Source organism: Pieris napi, chromosome 17, assembly GCF_905475465.1.
Source record: "Pieris napi chromosome 17, ilPieNapi1.2, whole genome shotgun sequence".
Lineage (NCBI taxonomy): Eukaryota > Metazoa > Arthropoda > Insecta > Lepidoptera > Pieridae > Pieris > Pieris napi.
The window spans coordinates 7,094,701-7,113,802 of NC_062250.1; the positions used below are offsets into that span (position 1 = coordinate 7,094,701).

General features: G+C 32.0%; 1 protein-coding gene across 4 annotated transcripts in view; it reads left to right on the forward strand.

Annotated features, from left to right (window-relative positions):
• The window catches only part of LOC125057874 (tolloid-like protein 2), a 57,186-nt gene that overhangs the window by 6,073 nt on the left and 32,011 nt on the right, over window positions 1-19,102 (forward strand). For 3 of the 4 annotated variants that reach the window (XM_047661800.1, XM_047661798.1, XM_047661799.1), the window contains exon 3: window positions 623-718. In XM_047661800.1, coding sequence (XP_047517756.1) covers window positions 631-718 — 88 coding nt within the window. In that variant the 5' untranslated portion in view covers window positions 623-630. Of the gene's footprint in view, window positions 1-622; window positions 719-15,573; window positions 15,882-19,102 lie in introns of those variants that run through there. The other variant, XM_047661801.1, reaches the window with a different exon arrangement.

A 19,102-nucleotide genomic window follows, 5' to 3' on the forward strand; every position in this document is an offset into this window, starting at 1 on the left:
TGTTAAAAAACATTTATTTACTTGGAGTAGAATAGAATTCAATATTATGGTATTTGCGGATTACAATGTACAAACTTCGTTTACTTTTTAGGTCAGCGCCCTCTAGTATAGCAAAACGTCTAATATACCGTTGAAAAAGATGGCACTAACACAATATTAATATAGTTTCTAAAATAGAGGTGGCGCTATTTCAAACATAGTTAGCAGTTGTTTTCAGTAGTAAATCTAAGTTAAAGCAATACAATTATACGCTTTGGTTAAATAAACAGGAAACCATTATTATAACAATGATAATACTGTAATTTATTTATATACTGCACATTAAGAAAGTATTGCTACAGTCTTTCACAAGTCTTATTGTGATCTTACTTCAATAAATTGTAAAACATAATTATATAACTCTCCCGGCAACTACGCTACGTTACTTGTCCATCTTATATTATGATTTTATTTATATATGCAACTGTTAATAACTGAAAAAATATTAGGGCGTTTTATATTTTCAGTACCTAAAATCTGGCATCGTTGAAGCTTTTAATCACATAGATGAGATCAAATTGGAGATTATTCATTATAAAGGGTAATTAATTCCTTCCAATTATGTTAATATTCCTTGCTGCAGGATACAGTATGGCCGCGGCACATTGGCTCAACTCGCTCGGTTGTCTCCTGCTGTCGCTGCTATGTCTTCTCGCTACCACCCTTCAAGTCACAAGCGGTAAGTAGAAATAACACATAAAAAGTCACAAATTGAACTACGATGAATTAACAAATATATACCAGCGTTTATCTGCAATTAATCGCAAGAAAATCATTAAGATGTTCATTAATTAAAAATTAGGTCATAACGGAAATTTGTTAAGACGTCGAGCATTCAGAGATTAATTATAATAATAATTGAAGGTGAGTTACACAAAAGTGATATTTTTATATAAACGGAGCTGTTTATAAAGCGAAGTACTGTGCTTAATTTAATATTAAATTAGCCACCTAAACTTCTTCAATAGATAGCACAGAAATGAATAAGTTCTCCTAAGTACACGCAAAACAGTCGTGGGCAGGAATATGTACATATTTATGTATAAAAATCTTCAAATTGGCTATCGATATCCTATCGTAGCTCCTAGGGACCTCACATCCTTCAAATGTCTCTGTCTCTTTCATTCCTACGTCAAGGACTCTCTACTCTCCTTGTGTACGTAGGTTCGATCGATAAGGCTTCAAATTATAAATTCGAAGACGCCGTGATGATTTTATGTAATAGGACTCTAAGGGAAAGTTATAGGTTTAGCATACATTATATTTTTTCGTTTACAACAGTATCTAATGTATAAGATTTGTATGAGTCATTCTTGAAAAGTTGTTTTTTTGACGACTCATTGGTCTAGTGGTTAGTACCCCTGACTGCGAATCCATGGGTCCCGGGTTCGATCCCCGCCTGAGACGAACATCGATGTGATGAGCATTTGGTGTTGTGCTTAGGTCTTGGGTGTTTAAATATGTATTTATATGTCTATCTATCTATAATATGTATGTATATCCGTTGCCTAGTACCCATAACACAAGCTTCACCAGCTTAGCATGGGACTAGGTCAATTGGTGTGAATTGTCTTTAAAAAAAAATGAAAATATATCTTTAAATCAACTGTTATAACAAATTCAAAGTTTTATTGTTCTAAAATTAAAGAGTAAAAAACCTTTTTTCATTGTCCAGCATTCGAATCGTTAACGCGTCACCGTAATGAAATGATTATAATAAAAGATAATATAATTGTCCAAAAAAATTTCATAATTACACTTTATATTCTAGTTTACGACCCTTTCAAAACTTTATAGGTGAAGGTTTGGTGGAACACAAACATTATACATAACATAAACATTATAGCAAAGTTTTTAATTATTTAGGACTGTTATCGAATTATATTGCAATCTTGCCTGAAGCCTTAGGAAACTTAAGACGTGATATTACATGAACAGAAGGGAGTTTCACTTAATTTTATGATGCGGCAATCAAGTTGCAGTGGGGCTGCTATTAAGTTTTCTTGTATGTTGGTTTAAAGATTAAAATACTATCTAAGGGCTGAACTTGACACCTATATAGTATACGTATATTAAAAGAAGACCAAATGTGTTGTTTTTCACAAAAAATAACGCACCTGCGCTGCTATTGAATCGTTTCGTGCTTGTGGTCTAAAATTATAAGTAGTCTTAAAAGTGCAAGCAATATAATTCATTTATTATAATTTTAAGGTTAACAGTATAGATTTTAAGTTAAATTTTAATAAAATTAATAGGAGAAAACTCCAACAATTTATATCTCGTAATCATAGGTGAATATCGCGCGATATTGAAAGTAATCAGTGACACGAATAATGCGCACACGAAATATGTAATTATTTTAGTTGGAATTATTTATATGTAACCACATATAATTCACATTTTTAATATTTTGCTGCAGTGTCAGTACTATCAAATAGGAAGCTGAAGGAAAGTGTTTTAGCAGTTTATTTTATATATTTTAGACTGATGGTAAGATTGTTTAATTGTCAAATTAACAATTACCTTTATCTCACGGTATCACACCTAAGAAGGAAATACTATATCTTAGAACTAAAAAACTACGTATATCATCGGCGAAAGGCTTACAGGTCAGAGTAGCCTTATTTGGACTTTTCGACCTCAGCCGTGTTAATGATAGCAAACATTATTAGAAGAACAAAAATAATATTCTTATTACAAGTATTTAATTTTCTCTGGTGTATGTATCAATAAAGAATAAATTATAAGTAGCGTATACCTGTAAATTGGTAAGCGATATACAAAAATAATATTTTTTTATACTGGCTTATTTAGGATTTTTGGTTTATTTATTTAATTATAAAGACACTCCTGCCCTAACAGGCGACCCTAAATTGACAAGAGTGAATAAAATTTACAGACGAAACAAAAAAGCATAATGTTAATTAATTAAGAAAAACTAAATTACATAATAAAAAATATACAAGAAATTAACTAACTACTATAGGCACTAACAAATAATAGAACTTTTGCCAGTTCACTCAACGGACAATGAAAAAGGTCCGTTAACCTATGTAATTCTAATAGATAATACGTATGTTAATAGCATACGTATTATCTTTATTATTGTATCAACTATTATTTAGACTGTTTAATACAAAATGCCGCAATATGAAATATAAGAAATGTCAAACAATTCGTGTTCATAAAAATGAGTTGTTGACTTGTTGACAATGGTTTGAGGGTTTAATTTGCGACGCTTGCTGTTTTAAAAATTTACACACATTTTCGCGATGAAAATACAAATTTAAATTTCAAATTGTACGCTTCATAGTACATGCTTCAAGGTGAATGTAAATTTTCTAACACATCAGCACTTTTGAGAATGAAGGGGAAAGTTTTAAGCGACACAATTTTAAAGTACGGAAATGCATTGTAAATTGCTGAAAAGATTTTCAGAGAAAGAACTTTCTTTGCGCACAAATATGCTAATTACACTAAGTATTACATTTTTTTCTTAGAGCAAATCCATTCATGAAAGATTTAAATAATGTATTAAACATTTCACGTCTATGGACTATTATCAAGGTATAAGGCAGGTTATTTTAATTTCTTATTATTAACTTGTATCTACGTAAAGCGTATTTAGAAAGATTTTTGCAGCATTGAACTGTCGGTCAAAATTCTTAACCTATACATTAATCATAAGTATTATTAAAATTAAATCAATAGAAAATTAAAACAAATTTAACAAATTGGTCCTGTGATACTTTTTTTTTATTGGACACACCAATTGACCTAGTCCCATGCTAAGCTGTTGAAGGTTGTGTTATGGGTACTAGGCAACGGATATACAAACATATTATAGATAGATAGACATATAAATACATATTTAAACACCCAAGACCTAAGCACAACACCAAATGCTAATCACATCGATGTTTGTCTCAGCCGGGGATCGAACCTGGGACCCATGGATTCGCAGTCAGGGGTACTAACCACTAGACCAATGAGCCGTCCTTATTCGTCTTATTCGTTTAAAGAGGAAAGCACCTGCCCCCACCGTTACTATCTACCAGGTGCCAACTTTATTCTTTAATAACCGCCTGTGCACTTGAACCCCACGGCTCAAGAATCTATACTCCAAAGGGGTACAAAATCATGATCGTATTACTTATATGTAGTTTTATTTTAACAGTAAAGTAAATACTGTATATCTATCTATTTGTATGTTGGAAATACATATTGTACATTCCAATGCGATTTATACATTTGAAATAACTATATGGGTTTTCTAGAATGATTGTGTTTTGTTTTTTATGTCATCTCGAAAATGTCAGTCCACGTACCAAGTCCAGACAATAATTATTGTAATTGCGCTTATAGGTATACTGACCTATACATATATGGTACTAATTTTATATATATATGTATATGTACCATGCGAGTTTCGGTTCGACAAAATAACTCCAAATCTTGTTTGTTGTAAGTCTCGTAAACTCCGACTAAGTGCATTTAAGAGAAACTTCATTGGAACTCGGAAATCGGACGCGTCCGCTTGATCCCAGATTATCCGGAATTGCTCTATTCGGAATTACTCTATTTTATTTACAATAAAAATTTTGTTCAACATTAGCTATGTCCTTTAAATATGACATATTTCCTAGTTATCGAATGTCTGTCGATTTAATTAATATTATATCTCACACTCAACATATATATATAGTTATTTCATAACTCTCATATCTCGTAGTACTCGTAGGATAAATAAAATTAAATAATTTATAATTATATTTTCAAACCTAAGTTTCACGGCAAACATAACACATTTTATTTCTGTAATATATTTGAGTGAAAAAAGCCATGATTAGTCAAAAATTTTAAGGTAATGCAAATTCCAACTTTATTCCAATTTAAACCAAAATTACCTACCATATCTAATATTCATCCACGTGAAGTTAACTGACTGATACCAAACTTATAGTCGCTGCACGCATACCCTATATTATTGTATCATACCGATATCAATGGTCGTGATTAAGCCTCCGCCCGCCCTACAGCCTCCCTGATTCAGTGTTCGCCGTATTCTCCGCGGCGACGCACATCTGCGCGTAAATCTGTGTTACCATTGCTAAATATAAAACATATTATATATGTGTTGCCAGTTGCGTATAGTGCTTTTGTGTATATAGTGTATTGTTTATTAGTGATTAGGTCATGCCAATTAAATTAAAGTAGAAAGTGTTTGGGTACTTTAAGGTATTTAAAAAAAAGTCGGTCTTGGATACTAAATTAACAAATAAAACTCAAATTATATTCTATATATTGTAAATTAAAGACACATCAACGTAAGCTTATATATATAGCTTTGTTTATAGTTCGCACTGTAATTGAAATAAGACGTTTAGGTATATTTAATAATATTTTTAATTCATCCGTTTCCATCATAAAGTAGTATCGGACTATATACTCGTAGAACAGAATTTATTCATACAAAAATAAATAATGATTGATGAAACTGTATTTATAATGATGGTTAATTCTCACGTTCCTCAAAAAAATAACAAAAAACATACAGACCTCATCACATATTTCATTAACAGATATCTTTAGTTTATGCGAGTTCTCCATATTTTAACTTGTCCAACGGATTTAAATAAAAAAAAAACAGTGACGCTACAACCTCTTTAGACTGAGCCTCAGATTTCTGAATCTGTTTCATGATCATTTTTTAATCTAATAGGCAAGTAGGTGATCAGCATACACGCCGTCGACTTTTTGGGTCTAAGACATGTCGGTTTCCTCACGATGTTATCCTTCACCGTTCGAGCGAATGTTCAATGCGCACATAGAAAGAAAGTCCATTGGGGATCGAACTTACGACCTCAGGGATAAGTCGCACGCTGAAGCCACTAGGCCAATACACTTATTTCGCTGCTGTAAAGCTACCGAAATATATAATGCATTAAATTGGCGATTATATAAAAAATAAATAAAAATGTGGCGATTATATATGTAAATTTAATTAAATTAAAATATTTTGTAAATGTCACAATTTTCCTTTAGGTAATATAGCTTTTATTTTTCTCATTCTCTGAAATATTTGTTAAGAAAATTATATAATTTTCCCATTTATAATGTAAATTTGGATATTATTAGCCGATTTACATCTTGATTAGAAGAGGTCAAGTTTGTCGAGCACTTCTATCGACATTGGCGATAAAATGCAGCCTAGATCTAGATCGGAAATAGGCTTTCATTCAGATATTCAGGCTTTCACGTAGACGTAGATTCAAAGTAAGTTTTAGTTACAATGTTTCAAATGTATGAGGCTTTCAAAATATTATATATATGTTTATATATAAACACGTTTTTGCATCTGCTTTATAAGTCATTCAGATTCAGATATTTATAATTTCCTCTTTAGTAGTAGTTAAAATTGGAGGTTAATCGCCTCTTTAAAGCACCTACAATATTATATCCACATGCAAGAAATTTCTAAAAAGTTTCTAAGAACTATACAAATTTAATTTAATTAAGGTTTCATACGACCAAAGTAAAATTAAAATAATTTATATTATCAATTACACAATTTTTAATACCTTACGAAGACAGGACCAAAGAAATAACGATTTCCCGCAATCATATTTCAGGGCTTGACGTACCTGCGAAATCGTGTTATACTTGATCTTATTAGGTTAATAATGTTTTGTCACGTTTATTAATTTGCAAAACGAGACGGGAGCGATAAGGACAAAATATTGATGTGCTAATTGATGCATAACGTAATGAATAACGTTAGCCTTCAAGTTATAGACATTCTTATAAAGCAAATGTAAGTACGGTCAGCTCACGCAGTTTAAAAAAAGAAATGGAAAACAAAATGTCTATTATTCTTATTGCGTGTATTTTGTTTTTCAATTTATTGAAGTAGTGTAGGTACGCTTCCTTTGCTTTCTGTATTATTAGGATTTCCTTCACATGGATTGTTTGGAAAATATAGCTTTGGACTATTTTAGACAGACATTTCTGATATTTCATTATTTTATAAATAACGAGTAAGGATAATAATTATTTAAAGGCCAAAAATGTTTCTCTTCGGGAGTTACAAAACCTTTCGAGTGTGATTCGATTTGATTCTGATTTCGAAGTATTTACGCATTAAAAGTAATCAAAACCGAATGTAATTAATATTACAGCACTGAATGTTTTAATGTATGAAGTATTATTAAGAAATATGAAGGTAATTAGCGGTTGTATGGAAACCAATTAAAACACAATCGAACCAATTTGTTGTTTGATTGCACTTTAAATGCTTCGGAATTGATTTCCACTACTTTGTCTTGATAAATATTTCATCTACTGTACCTGCCAGTAACTTAGGTCAAGCCGTACTTTAATATCCCCTGGGCCTGTATTTCGGTAATCAGTTTGAAAGGGCTATAATAATCCTTCTGGGCCTATCAACCCGAAACAGTTTATCTTCACGCAGTATTATAAGCGTGCGTAATGTTCACCACTTCTTAAAATATACATACAGCAGTGTAGGCCTAGTAGTTTCGTGCGACACCCATCCGTGGGGTCTTAGTTTCGATTCCCGGCTGTGCACCAATTTTACATCTATGTGCGCATTTAACACTCGCTCGTACGGTGATGGAAAACATCGTGAGGAAACCGGCATTCCTTAGACCCAATAAGGCGACGGTATATGTCAGGCACAGAAGGTTTAGCTCTTCTACCTGCCTAGTAGAAATGATCACGGAAAAGATACAAACAACTGAGGTCCAGACCTAAAACATTGTAGGTATATATATAAAATATACCTAGCAATGTACCCGACACACTAACTATAATAATGGTGGATAAGTGGTTACGGGTGGACACTTCGGCTGTCTACAACACGATACTCTGACCTTCGAATTTATTGCTTAGCCAGTCCAATACAGCGTATAACGTATTTTTTTTTAATTTACTTATTTTTGGTCTTTTTAATATCTTAGAATGTCAACGGATAATTAAATCACTCAATATTTAATAAGTCTCTATGCATGTTGCTTTATGTTGTTATTTTATATCCAATGCACCCTAAATGTTACTTGTTGTAAGCACTGAATTAGGTTTGCCATAGGCTAATTAAGCCAAAATAAGTAATAAAAATATCTTAAAACGTAAATAACATAGGTATTTACGTACATCTTTCCAATTTATTTTTTCATACTATAAGAGTATTAAAAGTTTCTTTTTATTAAAGTCAAATAAAAATCCATTTTAAGGTTATATAGTAGTGTCAAAGTAATCGCGTGTAATTAGGATAATGGCACGCCAGTTAATTAATTGAAATAGCTGTTTCCGGTTCGTATAATTTTACTAATTCTCATGTTATATTGTTCAATACAAGCGTATTACGTCTGTGTATGTATAGGATAAGAATTATTTAAAATACGTTAGTAAATAATTTGTTTTTTTTATTCCGTGATTTTACTCTTTGATTTGGTCATTCGTGAACTGAGTACTTAAGTCATGAAGATCAGAAATTACAACTGGAATCTTTTAATTATAACAAGCAATAGCTATATGAACTTTATAAATATTAGTTTACCTTACTGCCTACTTGATGTATTCCAAAATTATTATTATATTATATGTAGGTATTTCTCAAATTTAGCAAGTAAAGTGTTAATTGATTCCGAATTCTAGTCATGCTTTTTGTCTGTATTTGATTGACTGCAGCACGATTTTTTTTCACAATTGACAACTTTTATTTTAAAATTAACCATTAATTAAGGAATAAGGTCAACGTTTGACTTCCGTAATAACCCTTTCGCTAAACCAGCGGTATTCCATGAGAAATTTTACAAAAAAATATTTTAAACGTAAAAGGAATTTTCTTTATCTTCAAGCCTCATATCTCCGACATTAAATAGCGGGTTCACTGGAATGATGTTCTCTAGAATTTCATATCTGATAAAAGCTAAATTTTTCTCGCAAATGTAAATTCGTGTTTTATCTTTAGACATTTCTATAGGCTTGAGACGTTTTGAAACGTAGAAACGTCGTTTAAATTGTACATCCAAGTTATGGACTAGAAGATCAACATACTAACATAAGCATAAGCATAGACAAATGAGAGCATAGACCGTTGAGATTATACGACGAAAACAAATAATACTTTTCACTATTACGTGAAATGTTTAAATGCGCTGTGCTAACCGAAATAATCTTTCCAAAATATGAATGAATAAGGGTTCAATTAAGACATACATACACACATATATATAATAAACCTAACTTTTTATTCGTTTGACGAAATCAGAAAATCGAGGACACTTGGAAGATGTCATTTTGATTTAATTTTCTGCTTGAGAGAGTATGAACCCAAATCAGGACTTCAACGTGTCAACCTACGTCAACTTGGGTCCTCTATGAATATTGCGGTCGCTGCAAAAGTTCAATGAATATTTATTACTATCAAAAGGAAAATCATTTGTATGTCCCTTAAAAAACCAATGGGCAGAAATTTTTAAGTGTGAAAAATCTATTCAATCATTGTTTTACTGAAAACAAAGTACGCAGCGCGCGTTACGGGATGTAAACATGTTTTATTTCAATATTATCTAATGCTCAATGAATTATTAAGTATTAATTAGAATAAACTCAACCTCAAAAGCGCGGGCATCAGTAATTGGATGAAAAATTAATAATTGATTTAGTTACAAAATTGTTTTACTCAGATTTATATTTGTTTTGTATTTTCTTTCTACGAATTCAATTCTCCTCACAAAGTGCGTCACAATCAACAATTGTTTTAAAGACACACAAAATAAACTCTGTCACAAATTAACGCACGATAAGGATTGAAATCCTCTTCCCTCTCTTCTTCCCTTTGAGAATATTAGGATTGGTGGTTTATATTTTGATAATATATCTCTATAATTATATATAATTTTATACGTATGTATTTATATATAAAGACTGTATAATAATTAATCAGTGTAGCTATTGAATAAATCGTACATTAGAGCATACATCAATTACCATGTTATATAACAAAAAGTATCGATTCACATTTGTTTGTGATAAAATACATTTTCGAACAAATAAGTCATTTCACATAAAAAGTTTATTTGCCCATACCTTTTTATTTTCTCACGCGAGTGTCATGAAATATGCAACAGTAACAAATCGTAAATGACATGAGATGATCATGCCTACGCATTTTTATTGCGTGAAACTCTGATAAATGTCTTTTGTTTTATATAGCTAGGCTTCTTCTACTTCATCTGCGTGGTAAGCCTAGAAACATCACTCTGAAGATTGTGGATAAGTCTAAAGGCAATATTCAAAGACAAGTTTAAAAAGTAACACTGTCAGCTGTCAAAATTTGACGGGTGGTAATTATAGTTCGCGCCTAAGCTCTTAGGAAATGAGGCAATAGTGAAGATTTAATATTGTGCGCGATTATGCGTTTTATCTCTACCTAATAGCTATGAGATATTGTGAATTTACTTCACATCTCACACCACACATTAATGAAAATGAATGAAAGGTACCTATACTATATGATATGCCAATAATTTAGCGACACATATATGAATTTCGTGGTAATTTACGCATTCGTTTTCAAGTGTTCATTATCTGTTTTTTTTATAAAATAACGTGTATTTAACATGTAGTAGGTAACATTGAGTACCAAACTTTGTAAAGAAGATATAATTACTCTAGTTTATATTAAAAAACTAGCTTAAATAAGGTAAGCTAGCTGAAATACTAGATAGCTAATCGCTATTTTATAAAGTTGGGCCTAGGCAATACATGCTCTTACTAAAAGATATTGCAAACATGTGTACTGTGAGACACTAAAGTGCTCACATTTTCGTTACAAATTATATGAAAATAAACTTGTGTAATAAAACTATTGTTGAGCAAAATATGAATATTAATTACTAGATGTATGCATGCTTCTAAAGTAATGAATTTCTCCTCTGACTTTTAGATAATATTGTAAAGCGGTGGGCGATGTTTGCGGTTCTGTTTATTTTATGCTCTTTAAAAATATCTTAGTTCGTTAAAAATAGTTTAATTTGATCAGATCTCAGTTCTGTTTGGGTTTGTTTTGGCAGGGCCATGATTTGTTTCTACTGATGGGATATTATACGAGATTTTCGTGGGTAACATTCTTAAAAGAACACCGTAAAACGCCAAACCGATTTTCAGCATATGAAATATCTCATATTCGAATTATGAAATTACATTTAAATGTACTGGTTAATATTACCTGTAAAATCTTGTTTAACAGAAATAAAAAAAAACATTTTAGTAATAATTGTTTATTTCTTACGATTTAATGATATGTGAAATGATTCGTAGATTGTACTTTGATACGGAACAAACCATAGTGCTTGTCATAACAAGCATTGTACACTTATTTAAAAAATATAGCTAAAATATTTTCGGGCCCAATTTGTATGATTATGAAACCCTTTTACGTGACGCACTTAAAAGGATAGCAAATGAGAAATCACTTACTTACATCGAAACTAGAAACTTATGACCTTAAGCGACCTTCAATTAACTGAATTGAATTTGACGTTTTAGTCCATTAGTATAGTAAACATAACCAAACCTTTTAACCGAATACTCTAGTACTATATTATACTGACTTCAGTGCTTATGTTCTTTACCAGGAATAATAATTAATAAATTAGTTTGATGTGCAGTGTTGGCCTAGTGGTTTCAGCGTGCGACTGTCATCCCTGAGGTCGTAGGCTCGATCCCCGGCTGTGCACCAATGGACTTTCTTTCTATGTGCGAATTTAACATTCGCTCGATCGGTGAGGGAAAACATCGTGAGGAAACCGACATGTCTTAGACCCAAAAAGTCGACGGCGTGCGATTCAGAAATCTGAGGCCCAAACCTAAAGAGATTGTAGCGCCACTAATTATTATTATTATAAATTAGTTTCGATAGGGAGAATTTTACAACAATCGTTCGTTTGGCCTTTATGGCGTATTTATAAATGTTCTTTATTAGTAATAATTAAATTTATATCTTCTTTCTCTATTCTTAAAAATACCATACTATAAAAGAAATAACATTACAGACACCTATTCCCTTAATAGGAATTCGAACGGGAAACGAAGACAAAGGGACACTTAAGGTAATGGACAATCAACATTGCCTTTTTATCGCGGAAAGTTCCATGCTTTTTATACATTACTGTTGCCCGCGACTATTTACTTCGGTATTCAAGTGAAAAAATGTAGTAGTGAATAATTTATGACCTATTAGAAATACCTAAGTATATTGGGCTATAATAAGCATATATAATATAATGTTTTATAATCGGAGTTTATTATGTAATATATTATTCAAATATTATAATTCAAAATAAGATATATAATAAATTAATTATATATCCATCACGATTAATGATCATTCATAAAATATGAATAACTAATGCGAAATTTGAGATATAGATAACAAATCTAAGCTAGTCATAGGCAGTGAGTGAGTGAACGTGATCGATGCGAGACGAGTGACGAATGAAGGGATTGTCATTCAATAGCTCACATTAATCACCGTTCTGATGTATAGGTATGATCAAAACTGATTAATTAAATAAATTCTCTCTACTTTATGTGGTAAATTTCATAAGATTTTAATATACCATTGAATTTTTAGGTCATGGAAAGAATTTGCATGTAAAATTGACAAAACATTCTTGAACTACTTCGGTTATAGGACATAATAAGGTAATCACAAAATTATCAGAACAATAGGACCTATCGTCTCTTTATAAAAATCGTACCAGATCTAATAAATCCCTAAATCACCCTCAGTTTTCAATTGATTGAAGATCTGCAAAGCCTATGGAGCCTTCAATTGTGACTTCACAACGGAACCCTCATTGATTTCAATCAGATGAAAATCCACTGCCTCAATTTTCTGTATCGAATTGATTCAATAATAAACGTTTATTAAGATAGAGCTATATGCTTTTGTTAGAGATCAAAGACCCTGTTTTAACCATTAATAAAGTAATATTTGTACAATTATTAAAGGTAATACCCAAAAGAGATTGCTTAGAAGCGATGAAGCCGCCCGTTGGCTCATTTAAATTTTATTTCGTTTGTAATACAATGAAGATAAATTAATAAAATAAAGTATATAACTTTGAGAATAATATTTTTTTTATCGGTGTTCTAAACAAAATATATTAATATAGTAAATAAATCCATTAAAAAACGTATATCTTAACATGGCCTACACATATGATCATATACGTATATGTATATTGGGTTAGCTGGGTTCTGAGAATTTCGTTAATTGTATCGACTTGACTTACTTAACTCATAGATCCTTATAATAAATGGAATTTGCTATACAAAAATATTTTATTAATTCAAAGTACTTCCTGAGATGACGGGATCAACCATACAAACTCTTATAGATAAAACTCTTTCACTATTTCTATTAAGAGTTATTGTTCAGTTCGAAATTCGGAGGTAACATTCCTGTTTGTTGATTGATAAATTTGTGAAAATTTACCGCTTCGCTGAATAATATTATATACATAGATATTGATGCTTTAACCTATGCTATTTAAGATTACTATAATCAATAATAAACGCTAAGAAAGATTAACATAAATCTTTGAAAGAGCATTTTGACTTAGGTCAAACTTCTTCAAGCGTAACTGAGGAAAATGGGGTCTTAGTAATCCGCCCGAGAAACCTCTTATACATTTCTAATTGTACGGCCTTCGCATAAATTGAGATATTTTTCGTTTATTAAGTTAATATTACGGAAGCGTAATGAATGAAAGATTTGAATATTTAGCCAGCCACGTTTTTGGCAATGAAAAAAATTAAAGGTTTTGACTGCTTGAACACGGCGTTGGTGAAATTATATATTACTTAATAATTGATGCCCCATTTGTACCCGTAACAATCTTTGTATTAAAGTCTGGCTAATGAAAGAAGATAACGAAAAAGCGCGGTAAATTCAATTTTTTTTAGTATGGTTCCCGAAAAGTTTGATATATTTTGTGGATTAAACTTACTTCATTTTATTTTATTATTTTTAACATTGATATTAACTGTATTTATATGAAATTAAATACTATACTTATTTAGTCTTTTACTATTAATACTTAAAATGACTAGCATTGCATGGAAAACTAAAACTATATTTATTATAAAACACAACTTTATTCAGAATAATCAAATCCTGCGAAAGAAACGAAATATTCTATGAAATAAAACAATGTTTAGGATATTATACCTGTTAACTATTCGGAAAAAATATATAATAGAAATAAAAATGAGAAATTGCATGAAGTATCAAGACACTAAATCATACTAGCCTAAGAAATTCAATGACATTCTGTGTTGCCATCCGAAAGCTTTCAAATAATTCAATAATCTTCTTTCATTAGCCAGAGTCTAACACCTTAGTTTTATATTAAACACAATTAACCCAAGTCCATCCTCTTCTTGTGTAAGATACATTCATGATCAAAATATATGTATTGATCGACTCGTATAATGATACGGCAGTAACATTTTAGCTTTCAATTATTTTACCATAGATACACCGGATCCTATGGTGAACCTATTTAAATATTTATTAAATTGCTTAAAGAACTTTCTAAAACTATTAATATCGATAAAATTCTCTATTAGTAATTGTAAGTTACATGAGCGTACCCGAAATATTTAAACGTAATATAGATGATAGAAGACAGTAGCAATATTAGTACGACATTGATAAATCGTTTCATCGCGTGCCTACACTACTAAGTCGCGCTACGAGATGATAAGATGTTTTACTTCCTGCGTAGCATTTAGCTACGCAAGTTTCGAGTTAAGCCGACTAACGGCGTAGAAGTATTTTATAGATTAAGGTCTCATGAAGAGAAACTAATTTGTCTTATTACGCCGTTTCAACTTACGGTCAAATTGTTTACTGTGAGAGATAGAAGTTTTTAGTAATCTTTTAAAATTAATTTCTCAAGGCAATGATAAGTTTTCTAGATCTTTTAAATCGAAACCAGTTTGTTTTGCTCTAAATTGAAACCGGGTCTTTTATGCTATGTACGTCAACACTAAACTACCAACGTGGTTAAAAATTATTTTTTAAAGAAAATGGTCTTTGATTATTTGATATATAACAAAATAGGCACATCATAACACAAAATGTTGAAAAATATCTCCGCGAATTGAGAAAAAATCTCAAAGAATATTCAAGCATAACATTTCGCATTATTCTTAGTGTTTTTGTTGGTCTGTTCATTTTAATTGAAGTCGGTCATTGAAAACAGCCTCCGGAAAATAAGTATACGAGTTTTAGGGGGAAATATTTATTTATTTCTGGAAATCGAGGTCACCAGTTATTATGTTTTCCTTGTTTTGTAAATTAGCAGGCGAATAGGATGTATATTTAAGTACTGTAGTACCAAAACGCTTGGTAAATTTATGCGGCTTAGCGACAGTAAACGATTTAATTTCGAAGACTGATCAAACGGTTAAATTTAAATTAAGAAGTAATATAGCGTTTCGGGAGCGTGTGTTGAATCGTAAACAGAACGAAAGAATAGATTTTTCGCTTGTATTAAGCTGGCAACACAATGGTTTTAAAGAACAGAGGGTAATCGTGACGGGGCACTATAAGCGCACGAGTGGTTACTGCGACGAATACTGCGGCGCGTGCGCCGCGCGGAGCGCCGCCAAACTGGGCGAGCACGCGGCGATGCTCGCGGTCGCCATCTGCTGCATTTTAGTGCTGCTTCTTGTCTTCATCATACTGATCATCGTCGTCGGGCAGAACGTCGAAGCTAAGACGGGATCGTAGCAGCAGAGAGGTACTTTTTTATAATATATTGCTTTGAAAAAAACCCGAATTCAAGTAGTATTGATGACAATTTAAATAAATAATGTCGGTAAAAGTCACGTAGGGATTTATGTATACCATACGTTTTGAATTGCGACAGTGTAGCGAACAGAAGGTAGCAAGGCCGGTCCTTTTTGCCGCGCGTCTTAAATTATTAGTTGCCGATTGTCTTTGATTTCCTACACAATCCTGAACTAGGTGACCGTAACATATGCTACACCTAAATTGGTGAACTTAATTGATGGGTATATATATAATTAAAATGACTAGAAACAGTTCCTGTTTAACAGCCTACCTCTATTGCTAGAGTATACAATCTTAAAAAAAAATGGGAAAATTAAATTTACATTCTAAGGTATTTTCATTAACCTAAATAATTAAATGAAACAATCGGTTACATAATGTTTCCCTAGCAACGTTAAAGTATAACCTCAAATCAAGGGCCCGGGCGAGAAGACTTGGCGAGAAACTCTACGATACTCTTTAACCACCAAGTTTTTGTTTTACAAGATGTTTATGAGAAGCTGCACACCATGCTCCACGTGACAATAAACAAAAGCAAAGCTTGCCCAGCACTCAAAAAGCAGAACGTTTCTAATGAAGGAATTAAGGCAACATCTAATATCGGAGTAAGGTGAAGTGTGGCGGAGAATGGCTCTGGAGTGCGTCGAGTGATTATCGGGTACTGGAGCGCCCTCAGGCACTCAGTCATCGAGTGTTTATCGATTTGCTCCCGATTGCTCCCTGTTTGTAGCAGTTTTTAAATCGCCAAAGCGCTCTTCACGCGAGGAATAGCGTGTTGAGGAAAGTCAATACACATGTGCTTGTTTCTTTGATATATTCGCTTTCACAATACTAAACAGTATTGTTGGCAAAGCGAAGTTGTCCCAATTTACTAAGGGATACAATAGCATTTTAGGCCATGTTCCAATGCTTAAAATGTATTTAAAATCCAAACAACTCACAGCTGTAGACATATTTATCTAAATAAAAAAAAGATTTTGTCCGTAATTATTATTTATGACTGATTAAAGAAAGTATGGGGTCCATAAATCTTTAATAGAACAGGAGGCAAACGGGCAGGAGACTCATCTGATGTTGAGTGATAAGCCCATGGACATTCTCAATGCCAGAGCTTTTTAAGAATTGGTATGCTCTTCGATTGATGGACCCTGAATCGAATTGGTTAGGAAATACTCAGTGGGTAGCTGGTTCCACATAGTGGTGGAACGACGGACATCGAAGTGATACTGGTGGAATTTCGTATTCTGCCTCGAACATCTGATGAAACCCTTTATAATAACTGACCTGTTTACAATTAGACGCGTATTTAAGCTTCCAACTGGATCAATCCAAATTACTGAGGAGACCGTTGACCGATTTTTAAGTTCTTAAAGAGTTGACAACTCGTTAACACTTATGTGAAGCTGTACAAGGCAATGTGCATTGAAAATGATTTGTTAAAATGTGTCGAATTATATGTCTGGCCACAAAAGCAGACTTTTGTAAAAAAAAGTCTAGATTTTCCAACAAAGGCTATTAAAGATTGTAAATGAATTCACATTCAAGTGAAATCGTGCATGTAAATTGGAAATGCTACGACAAATTGAAAATACCTGATATTCTTTCCCGTATCATCATCATTGTGAGAGACATTTTTATGTAAAGTATTTGTATTGAAGGCAAGAATTGTGTAAATATTTGCTTCTTACCAATTTGAGCTACAGGGCGTAGTGGTGGTGATGGTAAGTCGTATGTAACTAAACCAAAACATCGGATTAGTCAAATAATAGTTACGCTTTTGTGAAAATATAGTTTGTTTGAAAAAGTCTGCTAGTCTTTCAACAGTAACTTTAAGAAAGACAAGACGAAACCGGGCATATCTTACAAACAGAAGAAGTATTTTTTAAGGCAAAAAGAAGGCTAGAATAAACCTATAATAATGAATCAATGAAAGATATGTAGAAATATATATATCCCATGCCAAATATATAGTTTACAATTAAATAGAAAGGATCAATTCTAAATTAATTTAATTCTTTAAAGAATTCCTTTATAAAATAACAATATATTAGAGAAATTTTATACCTGGTTAGTATCATTTAAAGTGGCTCGTAGATATCGCGCATAAGGGATCACTCCAAGTATCGAGTGCGATGTGAATTCATTTGAATATCGATAAAAGTATTAACTAGTTACCGTGGTATATTTTATAAAACTTTATCTGTTTAATAAAAATCGATAGTAATTTATTTATGTTCACTCAACTCGAAAAAACTTTGTTTTCTTTCAATTTAATGTTATTTTTTCTTTTAGAACTACCAAAACGGTTACGATTTTGGCTATCGCCACAGTGAAGCTTTAAGCTGGAAATCATATAAATTATGTAACAAAGTAAACTTAACGTAACTCTTGGCTTAAAAAATATTATTGAAGTATAGGAATGCCCACATAGGGGTATTACGGGACTAAAATATGATGTGGCCCGAGTAGGGGTAGCATAGTCATCCTTTATATTTCGTTGATTCATCGTTCAATTTCACCATGAAATGAGGTTTTAGTACACATTTATGAAAATAATGAGCGTTCTGTAATACGATTTTATTTTTATACGCACAAGGGGTGAGAATATCAAACAAAAGAGAAAACAATGACGCGTTTGATTCTATAGCTAACAATCCTTAGTCCAACCACAGACGCGCGGCTTTATTTATCTGTCTGTTCGTTTTTTATCGCAAGCAAACGAATCGTGCCATCATGTTATCAATCTAATAATATCTTTCATTCGTGTTAATATTCTCACCTCCAGTACACATTTTGAATGAGCGTATCAAAGATTCTTATAAAATAACACCTTTGGGCTGTTATCATCGTGCGATTAGCAACTGTTGAAAGAAGTTAGAAAGAAAACTTGTAAAGAGAATATTTTTTTAACCGCAAATATGTATAAAAGACAACAGATCCTAGTTCTCTATTAATGAAACCAAATTGTCAAAGTGATAAGCGCTGGATCACGTGGCACGCGATGCCTAATTAGTTAAATTCAAAAGCATTCTTGTGCAGCGCCTTTTTTGGTAACTCGTTTTAGTTAGTGATGAATTTGATATTAAAGTTAAAAACATTCGTAAATCTTCATTAAAATTACGTCAATCTTGAATCTTTAATCTCCGATCACCCACGTTCCTTTGACGA